We start from the raw sequence: 25,492 nt of genomic DNA on the forward strand, positions 1-25,492 counted from the left end.
ATACTCCCCATTTCCAGCCCCATTTAGGACTCTAGATGTATATGGAAGGTAGTCCAGTGGGGCCCGGAGAAAAAGTGTGAGTAGGAGTAACATCTGCCAGTTTGTGCTGGACTGGGTTTGTAAAATGAGGATAATGAGGCTAGCAGTTATGTTGTGTGTCGTTCTGTCCATATTCCCCCAACACCTCAAGTGAGTAAGGATGAACATTGCATTGCTTGAGTGTTGGATGGTAAGTCACCAGAACCAGAATTGGAAAGGGGTTGGAGAAGCAAGCATTTGCTGAGGGACTGGGTTCTGAGACACTCCAGTTCATCTAAGAAGTTGTGGACCTAGGCCTCTAACAAGGAGAGCCTTGAGTCAGGTGTGGGCTCCAGGGGTTCCAGCTCCAGAAGTGGCATCTGAGATTTGAACACCTTTGTGCAGACAGGAGCTTGATGTGGAGAACTTGAATCTGTGTCATTGGGGTTCATCTTACATATTTATTGCTGGGTATTTCTAATACCATCTTCTCAAGAACTAATTCACCCACTGTCCCTGGGGAAGATGAGCTGTCCAAAGAGAGGGAGGGCAGTGTTCACCCAGTATTCAACCTATTGACCACATGCTTATAGACAAAGTTTCATCAGTGACTCCAGAAATGAGCTCTAGAGAATAGCAGTACCAAAAACAAATGCAGGAAACACTGGGTTTCCTAATGAGTTAGTAGTGTCGGAATCCATCGGTAGTTTCTGGGGCTGATACAGTGATGCACCCAGTGAAGTTGATGTAGCCAAGCTTTAGAACTAGTGTGTGCACCTTAACCTCAGTGCTAGATATGGTCTGCTCAGCTTTGGCGAAATGGTGGGCTACTACACTGTCTGAGCCATGTGTTCAGCACCAAATTTAAGTACAGCTTATCTTTCTGGAGACCACAGGAGAGATGTGGGGGAAAAAAGGAGCCAGAGGCTTGCAGAGAACAGTGAGAGAAGTACTAGACCTTGTGTGAAAGGCGGGCAGGAAAACAGATGGAATCAGAGTGGAGCAGTGCACGCATCCCTGGATACCCTGAGATCCTGCCTTCTCCCCACTGAGGTAGAAAGTGCCATGGCCTCATACTATGGCAGTGGTGCATCTTGGACATAATCATTAGCCACTCATTCTTGAACCGAAGACCCTTGTTGATGAGTTCCGTTGTGCCTGCCAGTTGTGCCTGGTACATGGTTCCAGATGAGCCAGTGTCACTCACTTTGATTTCTGAGCTGAGCGGGAGCACTGCTTAGGGCAGCTGCTACTGTAGTTACCTTCCCACTGTCAGCCCAGCCTCACTCTGAGTGTCAGGAAACTAGTATGTTCATGGCTGCCATGCCTCCACCCATGTCCCCTAACTAATGCCTCCCTCTGCCACCTAGCTCTGCTAGTGGCTGAAACCCCCACCCCAACACCTATGGCTCACCATCACCACCATGGCTGTAGGGTTCAGCTGCTGGACTCCTGTGAGGCTGAAGGGGTCTGCCTGTCCTGACCTTCAGCACTGGGTTACAAACCCTTAATGTTATGCCTTTCTTTTCCACAGGGTCTGGAGTTAGAACTCAGGCCTCACGCACATTGGCTAGTACTTTACTGCTGAGGGACTCCTCAGCCCTGATTTATTTTTTAACATTTAAAAATTGGGGGTTGTTGAGGTAGCTTGGTGGGTAAAAACCTGCAGGAGAGACTGGTTCCCGAAAGTTTTGCTCATCCACATATGTGCTTGCATTCACATACTCAAAATAATTTGAATAAAATACAAAAGTGTTAAATATTTAGGAATTAGATACTATCTTTACCTGTAGTTGGTATCTCTAACCCCCCTTTGTCCTGTCAACAATATTAATTTTATTTTGGGATATACTTAAGGGTGAAAGAAACCTGAGTAGGACTGTTAAATCATTACCCTTGTCTGGTAATTTAAATGGTTATATAACTTGTTTCATTTTTATCTATTTTATAAAAGAAATTCTAAGCCTTAAGGTTGATAATGATAATCATTTTGGCAAGGGTTTGGGAGGGCATACTTATGTATAATGTGTGTGTATACAAAGTGTGTGTATGTGTGCGGGTGTGCACATGCATGCACGTGTGTTAAGTGCATGCACATGTGCCATTGCACATTTATCACAGTGTGTGTGTGAAGGTCTAAGGATAACCTTGGATGTCAGTCCTTCCCCTTTTGTTTTTCTATTGTGTATGCTGTTCAGTCTCCACCTCCCTCTTCCCCATAGGAGCGTTGTGATTGCAGACTGGGGATTCAAACTCAAGTCCTCATGCTTGCATGGGCATGGTTTTACCCACTGAGCCTTTGGAAGTTAAGATTTTTTTCTTAGTGTTTTGGAGAAATATCTAAATATCTTGGTTAGTACATTTTTGGATCTGCTTTGCATTATTTTGCCCCCAAACTGGAATTTGGTGATGAATTCTCAGCGGTATTTTTCTTGTATTATTCTGTAGTGGCCAATTGTCAAGTAAGCATAACTGATTGATGCTGGTGCATTTTACTGCGTACATTCTCAAAACTCTTTATTTTTCTGTAGCAGAAAGGGCATTTCTGGGGGCTGTAGGAATAGCTCAGTGGTTAAGAGTTCTTCCAGAGGTCCTGAGTTCAATTCCCAGCACTCACATGGTGACTCACAACCATCTGTATCTGTAGTCCCCATGGTATCCAATATCTCTTCTGGTGTGCGAAATACCTATAGACATAAAAGTTTATAAATTAATTAATTAAAAAAGAAAGCCAAAATAGAGGCTCTTTCCTTATGAACTAGGTTTTAATGTTAATTTGAATATCTTCATTCCATGAAGATCACAGTTCTGTTGGCCTTCCTGAGCGTATAGTCCCTCTTCTCGGCAGCAATTGTTGACTTTGCAGAAACCATTGGTATCTATACTTTTTCCTCTCCCGTGTTAGAGATGGAACCCAGGGCTTGGTGTATGCTGTAAGCTTTCTATCACTGAGCTGTGTGTATACCTAATTTAATCTGACCTTTGTGTGACTAATAATCTTATGCCCAATAGTATGCTGAGTTTGTAGTTTGTTTTCCTGCACAGAGTGACCTGCCTTCCTCTTTTTTGCAACCAATGTTGTCATCAATTGAGTTAGTGTTAAGTAGCTGTAATACAAAGTGAACTAAGATAGCAAAATTTCTGTTATAACTTACATACATTCAAAAGCATTTGGTGAAATTGAGGTCAGGAAAAATGATAAAACTGAATTTGTTTCCTTTTTAAATTTTCATTCATTGAAGTATGAGTTCCTTGACGACTTCTTGTGTATCTGAGTACCATGTGTTTGTCTGGTGCTCAAGGAAGCCAGAAGAATGTGTTGTACCCTCTGGAGTTGGAGTTACAGGGAGTTGTGAGCTACCCTGTAATTGCTGGGAATTGAGCCTGGGTCCCCTAAAGAGCAGTCAGTCTCTTAACTGATGAGCCATCTCTCTAGCTCCTCTCTGTATTTGTTTTTGGTTTTTCAAGTCAGGGTTTCTCTTTGTAACAGCCTTAGCTGTCCTGAAACTAGTTCTGTAGATCAGGCTGGCCCCGAACTAACAGAGGTCCTCCTGATTTTGCCTCCTGAGTGCTGAGATTAAAGGCGTGTGCCACCACTGCCTGGCCATATTTGTTTTTTAAAAACATGTTACTAATTAATTAAACTTTATATTTGTGCACGTATGTGGAGATCAGAAGACAGTTGGAGGAATCAGTTCTGTCCTTACACCCTTTGGATCCCTGTGATTGAGCTCCAGTCTGCAGGCTAAGCTGCAAAGCTCCTTTATCCACAAAGCCATTTTGGCAATCCCTAAATTGTTCTTTTTTGATTGTTTGTTTTGTTTGTTTGTTTGTTTGTTTTGACAAAGTTTCTCTGTGTAGCCCTGGCTATCCTGAAACTTGCTCTGTGGACCAGGCTGGCCTCAAACTCAGATCTAACTGCCTCTGCCTCTTGAGTGCTAGGGTTAAGGGTGTGTGCCACCACCACCCAGCTCCTAAATTGTTCCTTTAAAAAGTACCGGTTCCTGCTGGGTCGTAGGGGTACACACACCTTTAATCCCAGCATTCAGGATGCAGAGGTAGGCAGATCTCTGAGTTTGAGGCCAGCATAGTCTACAGAGCAAGTTCTAGGATCACCAGGGATACACACACACACACACACACAAGACACCTTGTCTGGAAAAACCGAAATCAAACAACAACAAAACAGTTCTAACAAATCAGAAATATATGAATCCTGTCGTCCTGGATCTTTAGATAGATGTACTATATACTGTTAGTGCTTGTGAAATATATGCAGAACTAAGCTGAGTATTTGAGATTGGCTGAGGTGCCCAATGGAGCATATTGACAAGCTGCCTTCTAGATACTGGCTTTGCTGTTATTTTGATAACTTAAAATTATCCAGTTTTGTTAAAGGAAAAAAAATAAGCATTTAAGTTTCTTAAGTAATGGGCTTCTGTATGATACATATAGCTAAATACCACATCTTTGTAATTTATAATGTTCCAGGTGCTATTCTATTTCACAATAATAATTCTGAACAATTATGTGCAATGTTAAAGTTTTTATGAGTTATAGAAATTTATTTGTTGCATTTTTTTCATGCAAGCCTCTTTTCTGATAATGCTGTGTATTTATACTTAAAATCAGCCATTAAAATCTGCTATTAAATCCTGTTGTTTTTTTGTTTTTTTTTTTTTTTAATTAGAGAAGAGTTTATTTGGGGCTTAGAGTTTTAGAGGGTTAAAGTCCATGACCATCATGGCAGGCAGCATAGAACATAGTTCTGGAACAGTAGCTGCTAAATCACAGAGCAGAAAATTAAATTAAAAAGTTAAAAATAATTATTTTTCTTATTATTATTACAGCTTTACCAACAGGGACGCTTATGTCAACTGGGCAGTGAATTCTGTGAATTGGAAGTTTTTGCTAAAGTTTTGAGAGCTTTGGATAAAAGGTAAAATTTGTGTGTATGTGTATTGGCTTTCACGCTTTCGTCTGTCCTTCCTTCTGAGTCTCATGTGGCCCAAGATGGGCTTGAATTTGCTAAACTTCTGATCTTCCTTCATCTCCTTCCCTCCCCCCAATAAAAAGACTACTAAAACATATATACCACAAAGTTTGCTACTTATACCATTTTAAAATGTATGATTCAGGGGCTGGAGAGATGGTTCAGTGGTTAAGAAGACTGGTTGCTCTCCCAGAGGACCCAGATACAGTTCCTAGCACCTATAGGACAGTGCCTATATGAAACTCTAGTTTCGGAGGTACAGTATCCTCTTCTGGCCTTCAAGGACAATAGGCGTACATGCGGGCAAAACACTCATCATACACATAAAATGATAAAACAGTATATAATTCAGTGATATTAAGTATACTTGCCTTGTTCAGCCATCAGCAATAGACATTTGCAGAATGTTTTCACCATTAAAAACAGCTACAAGAGCTAGTTCCGGGACAGGCTCCAAAACCACAGAGAAATCCTGTCTCGAAAAACCAAAAAAAAAAAAAAAAAAATTTATAAGTAGACAAAAGACCACTGAATACTATGGTAGCAAGTTCCATGGAGTGGGACGATAACTCAGTGAAAAGCTTTGAATAACAAAAATAAGAGTTATACTTTATTTGACGGGAAAAGGTCAAAGAACATATTTTTACTTTATAAATACACATAAAGCTCTTAGTGAAGGGTTTGATAGTTTTAAGGCAGGGTGTCATGTAGCCCAGTCTGGCTTTAGATGTTGGTCTTTCTTTATCTTACACCTTACTGAGAGATTCTCTCTCTCGCTCTGGCTTTTCTTTTCTTTTCTTTCTTTCTTTCTTTCTTTTTTTTTTTTTTTTTGAGACAGGGTTTCTTTTGTAGCTTTGGAGCCTATCCTGGCACTCATTCTGTAGACCAGGCTGGCTGCCTCTGCCTCCCATGTGCCACTACGCCTGGATGCCAGTGTCTTTGTTAATGTTCACTGCCACATATGCCAGGCTAGCTGACCTGTGAGATTCTAGCAAGTTTCTTATTTGTGCCTCCCATCTTCCTGTAGAGCTGCACTGGATTTCTAGTGCTTGTACTACTGTGTCCAGCTTTTATGTGTATGCTAAGATGCAGACTCGTTGTCAGGCTTGTGTGGCAATTGCTGAGCCATCTCCCCAGCCCCATTGTCTTGTTTTTGGAGTATATGTGATTTTTAAAATTTATTTTATATGCATTGGTATTTTGTTTGCATGTATCTCTGTGTGAGGGTGTTGGATCCTCTGGAACTGGAGTCACAGACAGTTGTGAGCTGCCATGTGGTTGCTGGGAATTGATCCCTGGACCTCTGGAAGAACAGCCAGTACTTTTAACCACTGAACCATCTCTCCAGCGCCAATATATGTGATTTTTAAAGCTAGCCCCATCCTTAGGTACCATCAGGTTACAGATGTAGCCTCACTTACCTTGTTTTGTTTTAGAAAACAATGGTATCATATTTAATAGAGGAGCAGCTATCTCTAAAGGGGCAAAATCAATTGCCTCTCTAGAATCACCTTTCTCTTCTCTTTCAGACATTTGCTTCATCATTGTTTTCAGGCTTTGATGGATCATGGTGTTAAAGTTGCTTCTGTCCTGGCCTACTCATTCAGTAGACGGTGCTCTTACATAGCAGAGTCAGATGCTGCAGTAAAGGAGAAGGCCATCCAGGTTGGCTTTGTGTTAGGTGAGTAATGGGAAAGTAGAGGAGTGTTTATTCTGTAATGGACTTGAATTAAACCTAACAGTAAGGGTTCCTACAAGAGTTCCCACAGTCTGCACAGATTGTGAGCAACTGTCTTACCTAGGCGTGGCCTATTCAACTTTAGCATGTAAGTGGTGTCTTCCTGAATTCTCGTGGCATTCCAGCACAGTGACAGTAATAGTATTTGCATATGCCGAAGAAGACTTAATGAAGTTGAGTAAGTGGATCAGCTCATAACTTGTAGTGAGCTATGTTTAGAATCCCGTCTCTGTGATCCCAAAGCACGCCTTTCTGCTGTGTCATGCTGTCACCAAATTCTTTAACTGCTTACCGTATGCTGTGACATGAGACTTAAATCTTTTTAGGGCCTTGTTTTCCAAAATTAGGTATTTTTATTTTTTTGAGGAAATACTTTATAAGCAGAAACCACTTTAAAATATTCTGGGAAGGGATATAAACATATATCCCTTTATATTTATGTATGTATGTGTGTATATATATATATATATATACACACACACACACACACACACACACACACTTACATATATAAATATTGTGGGGCTGGAGAGATGGCTCAGAGGTTAAGAGCATTGCCTGCTCTTCCAGAGGTCCTGAGTTCAATTCCCAGCAACCACATGGTGACTCACAACCATCTGTAATGAGGTCTGGTGCCCTCTTCATGTCCAGCAGGCATACAAACAGACAGAACACTGTATACATAATAAATAAATAAATTAAAAAATAAATAAATAAATATTGTGATAATTTTATAATAAATTATAAAACTATCTTTTCACAATCATACAGAATTAAAAGTACATTTCAGACAAATATTTCTTCAGATTATTATTCCCACTTTCTGTGCTGGAGATCAAACTTTTCCAAAGTTAAAAGTAAGATGTTACTATTATTAATTAATTATTTAATATTAATATTGAATATTTGATTTAGGTGTTTTGTTATAAGCATGTCATTGTAGCTTACAGTTTACTGAGTCACTTAATGTTACTGATTTTCTTGCTCTTCAGGTGGATTTCTTTCCGATGCAGGCTGGTACAGTGATGCTGAGAAGGTTTTTCTGTCTTGCCTTCAGTTATGTACTCTACATGACGAGATGCTTCACTGGTTTCGAGCAGTGGAGTGTTGTGTGAGGTAAGCTTGGAGCAGATCCTATGATTTGGTGGTACTTAGCTATAGGGGTACTTGGTATTAGTGGTTTGGGCTCAGAATTCTGGGTACACTCCCAACAATTGACTAAATCTCTTAGATGGTAATTGTGCCATGTTTTCAGTAGTCCAGTCTCCATCTCCAAAATGTTCATGAATCCTAAGCACTTCAACCTTTTATTTCCATAAAAATATATTAGATCTTTAGAAAAAACGCTATCTGATCTTAGAAAAGATAGGAAGGAGAGAGACTCATTTCCTCAGTTTGCTTTCAGCCTGTGCTGTTCTTTTCACTTTGACTCAATACCTGACAGAATCAGCTTAAAGGAGCAAAGATTTCTTCTGGCTTACATTTTAGGGGTTCATGCTGTTCATGGTAACTTGACCCCATTCTGCACTCAAAGATAAACGTGGTAACAGAAGCACGTCGGAGCAGGAGTGCAAAGAGAGTCAGGACAAGTTGTAGCCCCCAAGGATGTGCTCCTGGTGACCCACCTACCTTTTCCACCTCGGTCCTACCTGCTTCTCACAGTGTCCCCGTGACACCACGTCATTCATTAATCCATTGATTAGTTCCCAGTCCTCATGGTCTGTCTCTAGGAACCCAGAGGTTATGCTTTATTAAGTAACCTAGGCATTTATTAAGCCAATTAAGTTGACAGTTAAGATGCTCACATTCTGTATTTGTGTATGTGTGTATGCGTGCATACATGTGTGTCGGTCTGTCTGTCTCCGTGTCTGTTTTAAGACATTGTCTCACTGTGTAACCCTGATTGACCTGGAACCCACAGAGATCTGCTTGTCTTTTGTCACCGGAGTACTGGGATTGAAGATGTGTGCCATCACATTCATATCATTCCATATTCATTTTATCTGTCTGTCTGTCCTTGTTTGATTAGTTTATCTAGACAGGGTTTCTCTGTGTGTAGCTCTGGCTGTCCTGGAACTCTCTGTACACCAGACTGACTTGAATTCACAAAGATCCTACTGCCTCTACCTTCTGAGTGCTGAGATGAAAGGTGTGCACAACGGCCACCTGGCAGTATTTTTTCTTTTAATAATTTATTTTTATAACTAATTATAAATAATATATTTATAGTTATAAATAATTTATTTTAAAATTTTAGATTTGTTTAAATTTTATATGTATGAGTGTTTTTGCCTGTGTGTATATATGTGTAGCATGTAGGAACATTGACTGCAAAGGTGAGAAGTGGGCATGGGGTCCCCTGGAACTATAGTTACAGGTGGTTGTGAGCCACCATGTGGGTGCTAAGAATTGAACCCAGGTCTTCTGCAAGATAGTAAGCACTCTTGTTTTTTGAGACAGAGTTTGGTTTCTCTGTGTAATTTTGGAGCATGTCCTGGAAGAGTAGTAAGCACTCTTAATTGCTGAGCCATCTCTCCAGTCCCTTAGTTTTATTTGTTTGTTTGCTTGCTTGCTTGCTTGCTTGTTTTGAGCTAGGTCTTTCTACATAATCCTGGCTGTCCTAGAACTCACTATGAGACCAAACTGGTCATAAACTCACAGAGATCTGCTTGCCTCTGCCCCTCAAGTGCTAGGGTTAAAGGTGTGTGCCACCATACCCAGTTTAGTTCCTTAATTTTTTTAAAAATTACATTTATTTTTGTATTTGGTGAAGTGGGGGCAGAAAGTTGAAGTCCATGCAGCAGTGTTCACAGGAGGAGAGGACAGCTTGCAGGAGTCTGTTTTCTCCCTCCGGCATTTGGGCCGTAGTATTGAACTCAGGTTGTTAGGTCACTTTTACCCTCTGAGCCTTCTCAACAGCTGGTATTATGTAATTTGTTTTTGTCTCATCTGTCTGGTATGGATCTAGTATTATTTCTTTATTTTATTTTATTTTTGGTTTTTCGAGACAGGGTTTCTCTGTAGTTTTAGAGCCTGTCTTTGAACTAGCTCTTGTAGACCAAACTAGCCTCAGACTCAAAGAGAACCACTGCCTCTGCCTCCCAAGTGTTGAGATTACAGCCATACACACACACACACACACACACACACACACCCTTAGTCTTTTTACAAGTTGTTTGTGGGGATGGAGCTTTGTCTCAGAGGTTAAGATCAATTCCCAGCACCCAGATGGTGGCTCGCAATCACCTGTAATGAGATCTAGTGCCCTCTTCTGGCCTGCAGGTACACATGCAGGCAGAACGCTGTATACATAATAAATAAATACATCTTTTAAAAAATTGTATTTGTTTGTGGTGTGTTTGTGTACATATTCATGTGTATGTGCACATGGGTAGTAGACACATACGTGAATCTATGTAGAGTCATGTAGTTGACATCAAGTCTTCCCTGACTGCTTTTCCACTTTATTTGCTGAGGTAAGGTCCCATCTAGCTATTGAGTTTGCTCCAGGAATCCCCTGTCTATCCCTCCCAAGAACTGGAATTACAGACTGCCACCAGGCCTTATTATGTAGGTAGGTTCTGGGGAATCCAAACTCTGGCCCTTAGGTTTCATGGCAAACACCTTCTCGACTGAGACATCTCTCTAGCCAGTTTTCAATTTTGTTTTGACTCTGTGGTGTGCAGGTACACGTGAATGTACACATAAGCTCACATATATATGCCCTGCCTCTTGTGTGGGAGTCAGAGGACAACTTTTAGGATTCTATTTTCTTATTCCACTAAAACCTGGGGACCAATCTCAGGTCATCGGGTTTCTTTGCCCTTTGAGCCATCTCGCCAGTCCAGCTCTTCTGTCTTGCAATAAATATATTTATAAACTGAATGACTGAATGACTTCTATGTTTGCTTTTTTTCTCATTTGAAACTTAACATAGTTTGACCTGGTAAACAATAGTTGCTTTTTAGCCCAGCATGATGGCATATGCCTTTAATCTCAGCACCTGAGATGCAAAGGCAGGAGGGTCTCTGTGAATTCTACAACTGCCGGGACTATGTAGAGACCCTGTCTCAAAAAAAAAAAAAAAAAATTAACCAACCAACAACAACAAAAATAAACCCAGTTACTTTTTGTGGTAGTAGTTGATAAGGGAGGTGTGATTTCACATTGTTAATTGTCAAAGTGCAAGTGGGAACCTTGGCAACACACCCGTGAAATGCACCGGAAGTTCCTTGGCTTCCATCCTGCTTACTTTCAGCCCAGATGGGTCTCTGTATGCTTAGTGTATGTTTGAACAGACCACCAGTGGGACTGGAGGAAGCACCAGGCAGTGCCTTTCTGGCATTAAATAAATAGTCTATCATCTCTGCATGTGCCAGTTACTAAGTAAAGGCCAGAAATGATCTTCCTCCTGGAGTACTCATGGTAAATAAAGGGCATTGGCAACTCTTGATTTCCTTTCACTCGAGAGAGTCTCATGTATACCAGGCCATCTTTGAACTGCCTGTGCAGCTGAGAACTACCTTTAACGTCTGATCCTCATGACTCCACTGTCCAAATGCTGGGATGGCAGATCAAACCACCATGTCTAGTTTATATGGTTTGAACCTAGGGTTTTGTGTAATTGGAGGTTTCTCTCCAGCCCACCAGTTCCTGAGTAGTCACTCTAAGGCTTAATATTAATTACAAACTGTTTCACCTATTAGCTCTATTAACTATCTCTTACAACTTAAATCAATCCATTTCTACTATTCTGTATTTTCCCATGATGCTTGTGGCTTGTTACATCACATCTTGCTTCTCCAGCAGCTGTTGGTGTCTCCCTGACTTCCCTTTTTCTCCCTGTATCTCTTTGAATTTCCCACCAGACTCTATTCTGCCTGGCTGTTAGCCAAAACAACTTCTTTATTAACCAATGGTAATAACATATCCACAGCATACAGAGAGACATCCCACATCAGTATCATGCATGCAAAATAGCCATACTACCAGCTGAGCCACATGCTCTGTAGCATGAATTCTAATTGTTCTTAATAATAAAAACCAGGAGTCAGCTATCGGGTGAAAGCTGAAGGATCAGAGAAGCAGAGCGGTCAGCCACTAGAGAGTTCTTACCTCTGCCAGTGCTCAAACCGAAGGGGTGATCCTGTCTCCATGAATCCCCAAAGTGAAAGCACTCTCTATGAACCTCAGACTGCTTCTCTGGCCGAATCCTCAAACTGAATTCCTCCAGCTCCTGTTTCCTCCTACATTATATTCCTCTCTCCCTCCAGTCGTATTCCTCCTTGACTCCACCTCCCTAGTGCTGGGATCAAAGGTGTATGACTCCCACATACTGAGATTAAAAGTGTGAGCCACCACTACCTGGCTCTCTGAGACTGGATCAATCTTGAGTTATAGTGTAAGGTGGGTGGCCTTGAACTCAGAGATCTTTCTGCCTCTGGGAGTGCTGGGATTAAAGGTGTGTGCCACCACTGCCTGGCCTAGTAGTTTCCTAGTAGTTTAGCTCTGTACTCTGATCTTCAGGCAGGATTTATTTGTTAGATTACAAACAAAATATCACTACAATCCTCAGCCCTGTTGTTATTTTGTATTTGTATGCAAGGTCTTTCTATGGTACCCAATATGGCCTCAGACTCATTCTGATCAGTTGATTTGGTTTCTTTTTCTCTTCTTTTTTTTTTGAATTTTCGAGACAGGGTTTCTTCATAGCTTTTGGTTCCTGTCCTGGAACTAGTTCTTGTAGACCAGGCTGGCCTCGAACTCAGAGATCCGCCTGCCTCTGCCTCCCCGAGTGCTGGGATTAAAGGTGTGCGCCACCACTGCCCGGCTCTGTTTTTCTTTTCTTTCTTTTTTTTTTTTAAATATTTTTATCTGTAGATGCTTTACTCTTAAGTTCATATTCTGCTCAACCTTGACTGCCCTGCTCAGAAATATAGTCATTCCACCCATCTAGAGTATCGAGATTAATTCTCCTTCCTTCCAGTCCTTTCTCTTCTCCAGTGCTAGGGACTGAATTTAGGGCCTCACACATTATTAGGTATGGAGAGCCTCTATCGCCTAGCTGTGCCTGCTTCTCACATGGTTTTGACAGTTCATTATTTAGACCTAGCTCTGCCTCTAGAGTACTGATATTAATGCCCTGCTTTGTTTTCTTTTAAATGTCTTTTATGTCTTTATTGCCAGAGCATTTTCAGAATGTAGTGGCCTTGTAAATAGACATTGCATTCAGCCAGCACTATAATAGATAAGTATTTGTCCTATAGTCTGTAGATGTATAGTCTACTGCGGCCTTTATGTTGATACACTTGCGTACTCATTAGGTTGTTATCATATTAAACATTATTTTGTGTGGTGTGCTCAGGATTTTCAGCCACAGAGGGTATAGGACAAATAGGTATCATCGTTATATCATTGAACTTACCTTAGTGGTACAGTAAGCTAAAATGCTTAGGAAGCAGCATGAATGACAGCAGTGGCAGCTGATGAAGTGATACACAGACATCCAAAAACTGAGAAAGAACGGTAATGGTAGGTGTAATATGTCAGATTATTTTTTTATTTTCTTCACTATTTTCCGCATTGTATTTGAATTTGGAACAAGAAGGATTCTTTTTTGTTGTTGTTTAGCACACGCTGAATACACAAAATACATGAATATTTAGAGAACAGAGTGAATCGACGAGATTCATCACAAGAAGCTCTCAGCATTATCAGCAGTGCTGTAGATAGAAGTTCTTTCTAGTGCAGCCTCATTTCTTGTGTCCACTGTCTTGTCATTTAGGTGCTGCACCATTATTTTAAGAGGTTTTCAGGGACCAGGTGGTGGTGGCTTATGCTGGGAGGCTGTGAGTTCAGGGCTAGCCTGGTCTACAGAGCAAGTTCTAGGACAGGCTCCAAAGCTACACAGGGAAACCCTGTCCTGAAAAACAACAACAACAAAAAGTTATCAGGGTCGCTATGCTAGAAGTACCAAAAGTAAAAGCTTTTTTGTCTTTTTCAGGTTGCTTCATGTGCGAAATGGAAATTGCAAATATCATCTAGGTGAAGAAACATTTAAGTTAGCTCAGACATACATGGATAAGTTATCAAAGCGTGGCCAGCAAGCAAACAGAGCTGCTCTCTATGGAGAACTATGTGCACTTCTATTTGCAAAAAGCCACTATGATGAGGTGAGTTGGCTTGCTGTTTTGAGACAAGGTCTTTGTAGCCTAAGCTGCCTTTAAATTTGTGGTCTTCCTCTATCACCCTGTCAAGTGCTGGGATTGCCGACCTGTGCCACACTGTTTCAAGGTAGCTCCCATTGGAACAGGATAAGCCAGTTCTCTTACCTGTCTTCTGAGTTACATTTCAGGTATTGGGTGGTCCTCAGGATTGTTGTTTTGTTTTTTTGGATAAGGCAAGACTTGGTAGCCTGAGGCTCGGGCTCCTGAGTGCTAAGATCAGTGCTGCTCAGATCGCAGGCAAGCACCACCACTCACAGCTTTCACATGCTAGGTTCCTGTCGTAGGTTTCATTGCAGAATGGAAAAATACTTCATTTGCTTTTTGGGTTTGTTTGTTTGTTTGTTTGTTTATTTGAGACAGGGTTTCTCTCTGTAGCCCTGGCTGTTCTGGAACTCTCTCTGTAGACCAGGCTGGCCTTGAACTCACAGAGATTCATCTGTGTCTGCCTCCTGAGTGCTGGGATTAAAGACATGCACCTTTAATTTAAAAATAGATTTGTTAAATGTAAACATAGATTTATTTTTGATTGTGTTTCATGTATGTCTGTGTGTTGCCGTGTGTACATGAGTACAGAGGAGGCTAGAAGAGGGTATTGGGCTCCAGTTACTACAGGTGGTTGTAAGCAATCTAGTGTGGATGCTGGAAACAGAATGTGGGTCCTTTGTAAGGCCAGCAGCTACTCTTAACCACTGAGCCATCATTCCAGCCCCTTTTCATATGTATGCGTGTGTAGTATGCATAAGTATGCATATATCTATTCACATGCTTGTGAGACCATGTATACATTTCGGCAGGTACATGTATACATTTGTATACATGTGTGCAGAAGTTCAAGAATGATACCGAGAATCTCAATCACTATTCCAGCTTGAGGCAGGACCTCTCAGTTAAGCTCAGAATTTAACCAAAATGGGTTATCTTGCTGTCTTCTTTCTTTATATAATAGCAGTTGTCTATCCAGGGTAACTTACTTTGCTTTTTTTGCCTTCTGCTAATCACTAGGAAAAGGTCATTTTTGTTTGTTTTGCTACATATTACATAGATGCTAGCTAGCTCATTGCCTGCACTTGACCTCTGTAACTTTCTTTTCCATAATAATAGACATACTATGTGCTGTGTTATCAGTTAAATGTATCAATGAACATGAACTGCTTGTAATATCCAGTATAAAGTAGGCACTCAACTAAACACATAATTAATAGGGAAAATTATAGCTGGGTATAATGCTGTGCACCTTTAATCCTAACAACTGAGACAGAGGCAGTTGGCTTTCTCTCAGTTTGAGGCCAGCCTGGTCTACATAGTGAGCTCTAGGCCAACCAAGGTTATAGTGAACCCTGTCACTGATAGAAAAATGGGTGGAGGGAGGAGCTGAAATGTTACAGAAGGGAAAGGAAACTATGTGAAAGCTAGTCTAGGACTGAAGCCTTAAAATATACTTAGTTCACTGAGGGGCTGGAAGAAGGGGAATGTTTGCTAAGGCAGGGTCAGGGAGCTGCTGTATGCAGTAATTGCTTCTGGAACATAGAATATAGAGCATGCCTCATTTCCTGAACATATATCCCATCTTTAATTTATAAAAACTATAGGAGTGTTTTGATATAGGATTCATATATAGGTTCACCCCCAGCTCACTGAGCTCAGGAAACTCCTGCTGCCGTGGCCTCGCTGACTCTGAAATGACAGGTGTGTACCACCACACTTTGCTTGAGGAAGATATAGATATAAGAGTAGAAATAGTGTGATCAACTCAGCACTTTCAAAAGATCACCTCAGAAAATTTCAATTATAAATATTTTTGTGTGTTTAAGTATTTTAAATCTTGTAAGAAAAATATTCAATAATTTCATTAAACACTGTCATTTAGTTTGTCACTTTGTTTCAGTTCTTTCTCTTCTCAATTTTTTCAAAGGCGTATAAGTGGTGCGTTGAGGCAATGAAGGAAATTACAGCAGGCTTGCCAGTCAAAGTTGTGGTGGATGTTTTACGACAAGCTTCTAAGGTGAATATGATGTCTAAAAAATAAAATGTTTTTAACAACAGTCTTTGATAACTGACTAGATCTGTGTTCTGAGTTTCTGTGCTTAGTTTCTAATCAAAACTGTCCCATAGCTTAATCCTAGCACTTGGGAAGCAGAGGCAGGTTAGTGTCTGAGGTTAACCTGGACTACATAGCAAGCTCCAGGACAGCCAGGGCTACATAGAAAGACCCTATCTCAAAAAACAAATAAAAAACTGCCTCATAAGTTTTCCATCATCAAAGAAACCTGTAAAAATAATTGTTTGAGCTCACTGAAGTACACATCACAGTAATATTTGATGCTTGAATTTTTGTCTTCCTTAAAGCTGCGTAGTAAACTCAGTTTCTCATTGGAAATGGTGTGGACCCATAGACCTAGAGCGAGGCTGTCTTCTGTACGATTTACCTTCCTTCTGCATTGCATTTCTCAATGAGAAAGCTTGTTATACTGGACCTGATAGACTGCCTTTGATTTTTCTCTAGTTTCTTTTTTTGTAAATAAGTATAAAAATTCTTTGAGGCTATTTATTAGTACCTCAAAGTTAGCTTTAGTATACAAAAGCCTTGAAATAAAGCACTGATGAACTTTAATATATGTTTTTTATATCGAAGTTACTCAAACTTGAGTATTCCATTTTGGTTGCTTTTATCTGAGTCATTTCAATCGGAAAAAAGACTACAGATTTTTGGTTTAGAAGACATCACTGTTTCTATGAAATAGTAAAAAGTTATTTATTGAGATGTGATCTTGGTATGTAACTTCAGCTAGCTTTAAACTTGCTATGTAGTCAAGACTACCCTCAAATTGTGATTTTACTTGGGCTACAGGCATGTTCCAGTGTGCCTGAGTCTCCATTATTTACTTTAGAGAATGTGAATAGCAGCATAAATACTCAGATGGCATCCATATGAGAAAAAGATATTAGCATGCTTAATTTAAACATTAAATATATGCTTTAGGAAGTAATACAACATGCAAAATTTGTATATGCACATGGTATTTAGAGTTCAAAAACTAGAAGTCCCCATGGTTCAAAATATTTTTTTTAGTAAAGCTGGCAGTTTTGGTAGTGGTGGCCTTTAATTCCAGAACTCAGGTTGCAGAGACAGGTGGATCTCTGAGTTTGAGGCCAACCTGTTCTATAGAGCTAGTTCCAGGACGGCATCAGGTGCTGTTTAACAAAAAGGTCCAGTCAGATGGTAAAGGCACTTTCCACCAAGTCTGACACCTGAGTTCAGCCCCTTTGAGACTTTCTTTGAGAAAGAAAGAACCAAATGTTGTAAGCTAACCTCTGACTGCCACACATTCTATTCATTTGCATACATGTGCATGTGTGTGTATACAGTAAGTTATTAACAAATAATTTTAAAGTATGGGACTGGAGGGATGGTCGAGCAGTTAAACATTGCCTACTTTTCCAGAAGACCCAGATTTGATTCCCAGCACCCATATGGCAACTCACAAACACCTCTCACTCCAATTCTAGATCTAACACCTTCTTCTAGTATGCATACAGACAAATACCCCACAAATGAAAACCATATTTAAAAATATATACATGTATATGTTCATATAAAGAAAGTGAGAAAAGTTCACTGTAACCCATTCCAGAAATGGAATTTGTACTTAAAAATATTATGCTGAATCTTCCCCCTGACATTTTAGTATAGTGTTATAAAGAGGTAGGCTTGTACCAGTTTGTGAATTACCTTTGTTGTAACATTTATACTGGAAATAATTACCAGAATTTTCCCAAGTTGTTTACAGATCTATTTCTTTAAAAATGTATTAGAGACTTGGAAAGAAATTACAAATTGAAGACACCCCCACCCCACTTTCTGCTACAGGATTTCTTTGTGTATCGTTGACTGTCCTGGAATTTCACTCTGTAGAACATGTTGGCCTCGAACTCAGAGATCTGCCTGCCCATGCCTCCTGAGTGCTGGAATTTGGAATTAAAGACTTGACCACTCTTGCCCAGCAGAATCATCGGTTTTTTGTTTTTTTGTTTTTTTTTTTTTTTTTTTTTTGCTTTTCAAGACAGGCTTTCTCTGTAGCTTTGGAGCCTGTCCTGGCACTAGCTCTTGTAGACCAGGCTGGTCTCGAACTCCCAGAGATCCGCCTGCCTCTGCCTCCCGAGTGCTGGGATTAAAGGCATGCGCCATCACTGCCCGGCTTCGATTTATTTTTTTTAATTGACTATTATAGTGTGGTCTGAAACTATACTTAATGGTCGTACACTAATCAACTGTTTAATAATTTCCCTTTTTGTCTTTAGGCTTGTGTAGTAAAACGTGAATTTAAGAAGGCAGAACAATTAATTAAACATGCAGTGTATTTGGCACGGTAGGTGATTGTTATTAAAGATACTGTTTTAATATGTTTCTCAACTTTATATCCTAATAGTTCTTTATCTTTTTATAGAGATCATTTTGGATCCAAACACCCAAAATACTCTGATACGCTGCTAGATTATGGGTTCTACTTACTCAATGTAGACAATATCTGTCAGTCTGTTGCAATTTATCAGGTATGTTAGTGGTTATTTCCCTTTACTTCTAATCTAAGTTGATTTGCTGATCTATATTTGTTGCCATTTTATGTAAAATAACTCTTCGAAGGGCTAGAGAGAAGGCCCAGAGAGAAGGCCCAGTGGTTAAGAGCTTTTATTTTTTCTTCGAAGGACCTGGGTTGTATTCCCAGCACAAGTATCTCTAACTGCAACTCCGAGGGATCTGACACCTTCACACAGACATACATGCATATATGCAGGCAAAACACCAATAAAGTAAAAATAAATTAAAAAAATAAAAAGGCCTTCCTTACTCTTGTAGGTCTCACCATTGCTTTACTAAGTGTTATGTAAAAGACATAAAAGTCGGCCGGGCGGTGGTGGCGCACGCCTTTAATCCCAGCACTCGGGAGGCAGAGGCAGGTGGATCTCTGTGAGTTCGAGACCAGCCTGGTCTACAAGAGCTAGTTCCAGGACAGACTCCAAAACCACAGAGAAACCCTGTCTCGAAAAACCAAAAAAAAAAAAAAAAAGACATAAAAGTCAAATGTTTTAAGAATTGAAGAGAATCATCCAGGACTATTATCATAGACTGTGGGTACATATTCAACCATACTTTCTGTTGCCTAGGTGATGCCTTTGTGGCATATTTATCAAGGGTCAGTCTACCTGCCTTTTTGCCAGCAAGGGTTGATAGCTATAATTTTAGGCCTTAAAATCATTATTTCAGATAAATGGTATCCTGTACAATGTCTCTAGACAAGGTATCACAGATTTTTTTTTTCCCCTTGGGACAGGGTTTCTCTATATAACAGTCCTGGAACTCCGTCTGTAGACTAGACTGGTCTCACACACAGATATCCACCTGCCTCTGCCTCTTCAGGACTGGAATTAAAGATAATTCTTATTTTGCAGTTCTCTTTTAAAGAAAGGTGTAAAAGAAGCTGTTAGGGCCGAGGCTATGGGTCTGTGGTGAAGCGTTGCCTTGTTCATACTCTTTGTTTCCTTACTACAAAAACCAACTGATGGAATTCCCAAAGCAGGTGTTATCTTCACAGAACCAGGTTGTTGTGGGGTGACCTTCAGGTTTTGCTCTTGTTTAACTCCAGCATGACTTCCCATTTGAAATTTAAGGGATTAGGTACAGAGAATGTGAGGATAGTTAATTTAACTTCAGTAGTATACAATATTACTAAATGTCTATGGTTCTTTCAGGCAGCCCTTGACATTCGACAGTCAGTGTTTGGAGGCAAAAATATTCATGTAGCAACAGCTCATGAAGATTTGGCTTACTCTTCCTACGTTCACCAGTACAGCTCTGGGAAGTTCGACAATGCCCTGTAAGTTCCCCCTTTTCAGACAGAGATAATACTGTTCCCCTGTAGTGTACTAGTCCGTAAGTATTGTATGGATAAATTTGTCTTCCTGTGGTAAAATGTGTGAAGTCATTTAAAAATCATTTCAGTTGTTAAGGCATCCATTTAGGCTTCCTTTGGTTTCAAATTAAAATTTATTTATTTCTGTACGGAATGAGCTCTTTTCAGTATTTCCTTCAGTGATTTTTCTTTGAGTAATTAATAGTCTCTGGCTTGGTGACAAATTTAACAACCTCCAAAAAAACTGGGTAAACTATAGCTCTTCTTTTTTTTTTTTTTTTTTTTTTGGTTTTTCGAGACAGGGTTTTTCTGTAGCTTTGGTGCCTGTCCCGGAACTAGCTCTTGTAGACCGGGCTGACCTCAAACTCCCAGACATCCGCCTGCCTCTGCCTCCCGAGTGCTGGGATTAAAGGCGTGTGCCACCACCGCCTGGCTATAGCTCTTCTTTTAAATGTATCTCTAAGCCTGCAAGAGTGAGGAAAATTCCCATCAACAAAGAATGGTCTCTAAAATCCTCAGCCATGAACTATGACCTACATGGAAAACTATTTTCATGGGTCATAGGCATGCCCATTTGTTCATCTGTTTCCTATGACTATTTCATGATATTAGACTTAAGTAGTTGCAAAAGAACTTGTTACCAGCTGGGCAGTTGTGGCGCACACCTTTAATCCCAGGACTCAGGAGGCAGAGGCAGGCAGATCTCTGAGTTCAAGGCCAGTCTGGTCTACAGAGCAAGTTTCAGAACAGGCTACAAAAGCTACAGAGAGGGGACTGGAGAGATGGCTCAGTGGTTAAGAGCATTGCCTGCTCTTCCAAAGGTTCTGAGTTCAATTCCCAGCAACCACATGGTGGCTCACAACCATCTGGAATGAGGTCTGGTGCCCTCTTCTGGCCTGCAGACATACACACAGACAGAATATTGTATACATAATAAATAAATGAATATAAAAAAATTCTTGATTACATTGGGCTGGAGAGATGGCTCAGTGGTTAAGAGCACTGTCTGCTCTTCCAGAGGTCCTGAGTTCAATTCCCAGCAACCACATGGTGGCTCCAAACCATCTGTAAAGAGATCTGGCGCCCTCCTCTGGTGAGTGGAGGCAAAAAGTTGTATACATAATAAATAAATCTAAAAAAAAAAAAAGCTACAGAGAAACCCTGTCTCTAACCCCCCCTCCAAAAAATGGGGGGGGGGGATTTGTTGCTACCATAACAAGTTTTCTGTGTATACTCCTTACAAAGAAAGTTCTCTAGATCTGATATAGACGAGGAAACCAATAATATTTTGGAGGAACAATGAAGGCAAAAAGAAGGCCAGGTAGGACATACCTATAATGCCAGCACTATGCTGGGTCTAGAAGATGAAGAATTCAAGGCTCTTGCTGGCAAGTGTAACAAGCTGAGTTCATCCCTGAGACCCGTGAGGTGGAAGGAGAAAATTGACTCCTGATCACTTTCCTCCAAAATTTTTTTAGGGCAACTCTGGGCTATCCAATGAGTTCCAGGCCAACCAGCATTACACAGCAATGTGTGTTTCTTCAGAAAACAAACAAACAAAAAAGCCCCAGAGACTTTCTTTTTGGCTTTTCAAGGCATAGTTTCTCTGTGCAACCCTGGCCATCATAGAACTCACTCTGTAGACCATGCTGGCCTCAAAATCATACAGAGATCTGCCTGCCCCTGCCTCCCAAGTGCTAGGATTAAAGGTATGCACCACCACTGCCCAGCACCACCTGCTTCCTCTTGAAGGCTGGGAATTTTAAACAAAATTCATCCTCCAGCATGGTTGAGCCTTGTAAACATACTAACTTACAGAAGCTAGTCACAAAGGATCACAGTTTGTGTGGCTTTATTTATATATGGCTAGATAGGCAACTAGAGATAGAAAGTGAATGGTTCTTAGACCTGGGGTGTTGGAGGAATGTGGGGATTGCTAGATGTATCTAGGTATTGTTTTAAGGTGATAAAAAATATCTTAAAATTGGTTGCAGTGGTGGATGTACTCTGAATATACTAAAAACATGGTAGCACACCATCACTCAGGTGAGACAGGATTGCCAGGAGTTTGAGGCCAGCGTGGGCCACCAAATGAAACCATGTCTCAAAGAAAGAAATCAACAGAGCTAAGGAAAAGGCACCTGTATAGTCACTGATATCAAAACTCTGTGCAGAAGCCGGGTGGTGGTGGCGCACGCCTTTAATCCCAGCACTCGGGAGGCAGAGGCAGGCGGATCTCTGGGAGTTCGAGGCCAGCCTGGTCTACAAGAGCTAGTGCCAGGACAGGAACCAAAGCTACAGAGAAACCCTGTCTCGAAAAACCAAAAAAAAAAAAAAAAAACCAACAACAACAAAAACCTCTGTGCAGAAATCAAACAGCATGTTAGTTAAAAACTAAAGAGAACTAGTGAATTTGAAGATAGACAGAGATAAGAACTTTGAGTGGGGAACTAAAGAGATGGCTCAGTGGTTAAGAATGAATACTGTTCTTTCAGAGAACCTGAGTTTGGTTTGCAGTGCTCATGTCTGGTGTCTTAGAACAACCTCTAATTCCAGCACAAGGGAATGTAACACCTCGCCTCTGGGCTTCTCACATGAATATACCCACACTCAGATACATAATTTAAAGTGATAAAAATAAACTTTTTTTTTAAAAAAAAAGTTTAATTTTTAAGGGAATAACAGGTATAATAGGCAAGTAGTTTGTCTTATGTTTAGTGGGCTGGGCTGTGAACAGACAACCAGATGTTCCCATGGACAGGTAACAGAAAAATCGGGGAAGTGAATGATTTTTTTTTTTCCAAGGGACTTTATATACTCTGTTCCGTGAAAGTAAGCCATGCGTGCATGGAAGGAAAACACTGCTGGGGTGAGAGCATGGGTTTCTTCAGAAATTGCTAGGTGTATATGACTGGAGGCTAAGAGGGTTGGTGTGGGAATGGCAGGAAATGACGTCAGAGAGAGAAGTGGCAGAGATCAGTCTTGTAATGATAATTAGGACTTTTATTTTGAGAGAGATGAAAATACAATGGATGTTAAAAGTTTAATTCACAATAGACTGAAAATTTAGGGCTGGGAATGAAGCTCAGAGTGCTTGCCTAGCATGTAAAGAGATCCTGGATATGACTCCCAGTTCATCAAAACAGGAAACTCTGATCCTTAAAACCTCATTTTTTAAAGAGTTATGTGTATGTATCAGAAAGAGTGTGTGTGCATGCACGTGTACATGCACACACACACATGAATACAGATGCCCATTCAGATGATCTGAAGCTGGAGTTAACAAGAGTTTGTGAGCCACCCAATGTGAGTACTTGAACCTGAACATGGGTCCTGTGGAAGAACAGTCAGTGCTCTTAACTGCTGAGCCATCTCCCAGCCCCAGAACTCTATTCTTTGTAGTTTTCCTAGTACGTTCTGTCAGTATTGTAATACATGTTGTTACGGTTTTTAAATCACTTCTAACTAAAAAGAAACACTAGACTCTATCTATGTCTATTGCAGATTTCATGCAGAAAGAGCCATTGGTATCATTACCCACATCCTACCTGAAGATCATCTTCTTTTGGCCTCTTCAAAGAGGGTGAAAGGTACCCTTGTAATCTAGCATGAGACTCTTAATCTCAGGGTTGTGGGTTCGGGACCCACGCTGGGCACCAATTTGTAGTAGGAGCACGAGGCAGGCTGCGTTGGCAGCCCAGCTAGCTTACATCCGAAATAATTACACAGAAACTGTATTCATTAAAACACTGCCCTGCTCATTAGTTCCAGCCTCTTACTGGCTAACTCTCACATCTTGATTTAACCCATTTCTATTAAATCTGTATGTCACCACAAGCTCGTGGCTTACTGGGATTCAGCATGTCTGACTTGGCAGCTTTATGGCAGGTAGCTCTCTGCCTGCCTCCTTCCTCCCAGTATCCAGTTCTCTTTTTCCCGCCTATTTAAATTTTGCCCTATCAAAAGGCCAAGGCAGTTTTCTTTATTCAACCAATGAAAACAAAACATAGAAAGAAGACCTACACCATTCTCAGATGGTTGTAAATTGATATATGGCATAAAGTTAGACTGTTAAATTGTGTGGGTATGTGACTAAAATAGTTCCTCAACTCCTGTGGTTCATCTCTTTGATATAATAACATTGTTGATTGTTTATTTTACTTCTCCCTCCTCCCCTTTGAGTAAGATGCAGGAATCATGCAGACGAGTCCACAGTAACATAGTTCAGGCTAGCTTACAGTGTGCGGTATTCCTTTACCCCAACTTTTAAGTGTTCTTGCCAAATTCTTTCTTTGCTTATTTTACCTTTTCTGCGTATCCTCACCAGTGTTCTTTCACTTAATGCTTTGATTCTGTTGCGACTGGATCACCCTTGTGGTAAATATGTCCCTGGGTGAGACTTACCCTAATCCTAGGTTATCTTAACTCACCTTAATACCAGCAACAAGTTAGGTAGTAAGAAGAAAAAAATCAGTTACACAAAGCCTCACTAATACTGAGTCTCCATTGTGTTGGTTATTTAATTCCTTTCTTCAAATGAGATAGTAAAGGACTGGTGAGATGGCTGAGGGAGGGAGTGGGCAGTAGGAGAGAACTGACTGCCACCAGATTGTTCTCTCACCTCCGTTGGAATGCTGTGGAGCAAACCCACCCACACAGTAAATAAATATTGGAGAAAGTAACCTCTATCTTTATGTTTTCTCCTGCTGTACCCTGAGCATGTTTCCATCTCAGTACACATAGACGTGCACTTTCTTCTTTTCCTTAGAGTGGCTATCTTTTCACTGCCTCTGTACCCGACAATGCCGGCAGTGTTTGTGTTCTTGGTTTTATATGGATTTGGAAACCTTGGGTGGAACTTCGAAGTTGAAATGTCTTTTGACCCAGTTGAGTTAATGGAGTAAGAGGAGCAAGCGCTGTTTTAGTTGTTTGGTTAAAGGTTATGTTTCCTAAAGGGTGCTTTCAGAATTGTCAGAAGCGCTTAAACTAGCACTCCTCGCTAGTTGTGCAACTTAACTTCACTTCTCCTAGCATTCACTTTTTCTTTTTTCTTCTTCTTCTTCTTTTTTTTTTTTTTTTTTTGGTTTTTTGAGGCAAGGTCTCGTGTTTTCCAGGCTGCCCTTAAACTTGTCTTATAGCCAAGGCTAGCCTTAAACTCCCAGTCCTACTCCCGCAGCCTCCCAGTTGCTCACATAGACACCCACAACCATTCCCAGGGGGCATTTATAAAATGTAGCAGGCGATTGCAATAGAAGCTGATTCTAAAAAATAATTTAAGGAGCACCATTTCCCCCTCATTTGAACAATATACTGTGTAAATAGAATGACTTTCCCAAGTGTACTGTTGAAGTAATTTGGCTTAGCACAGTGGCACACACTTGGAATCCCAGCATAGAAAGTTGAAGCAGGAGGATTGCCATAAATTCAAATCCAGCTTGGGCTATATATCGAGAGTCCAGCTCAAAAGGAAGAAAAAAAACCCTTAAATGTAGAACACTCTGATCTTGGCCAGTTCTGAATCCCAGTCAGTTACGTATTCAATACTTAGTAAATACTACAGACTTTAGTTTTCAGTTGAATGTTGGCCCTTTAGAAAACGGATTTTGAG

The 25,492-nt window shown here is 40.6% G+C and overlaps 1 protein-coding gene across 1 annotated transcript in view; it reads left to right on the plus strand.

Annotated features, from left to right (window-relative positions):
- Nucleotides 1-25,492, plus strand: part of Appbp2 (amyloid beta precursor protein binding protein 2) — a 40,240-nt gene that overhangs the window by 9,474 nt on the left and 5,274 nt on the right. The window contains exons 2-10 of the mRNA XM_041664323.1: nt 4,869-4,957; nt 6,541-6,692; nt 7,742-7,865; nt 13,753-13,921; nt 15,888-15,977; nt 18,275-18,342; nt 18,421-18,526; nt 19,724-19,848; nt 23,389-23,474. Of these exons, the coding sequence (XP_041520257.1) occupies nt 4,869-4,957; nt 6,541-6,692; nt 7,742-7,865; nt 13,753-13,921; nt 15,888-15,977; nt 18,275-18,342; nt 18,421-18,526; nt 19,724-19,848; nt 23,389-23,474 (1,009 nt within the window). The remainder of the gene's footprint in view (nt 1-4,868; nt 4,958-6,540; nt 6,693-7,741; nt 7,866-13,752; nt 13,922-15,887; nt 15,978-18,274; nt 18,343-18,420; nt 18,527-19,723; nt 19,849-23,388; nt 23,475-25,492) is intronic.

Source organism: Microtus oregoni, unplaced genomic scaffold (assembly GCF_018167655.1).
Source record: "Microtus oregoni isolate MIOR12 unplaced genomic scaffold, Mior012 000015F_ref0000493, whole genome shotgun sequence".
NCBI classification, from domain to species: domain Eukaryota; kingdom Metazoa; phylum Chordata; class Mammalia; order Rodentia; family Cricetidae; genus Microtus; species Microtus oregoni.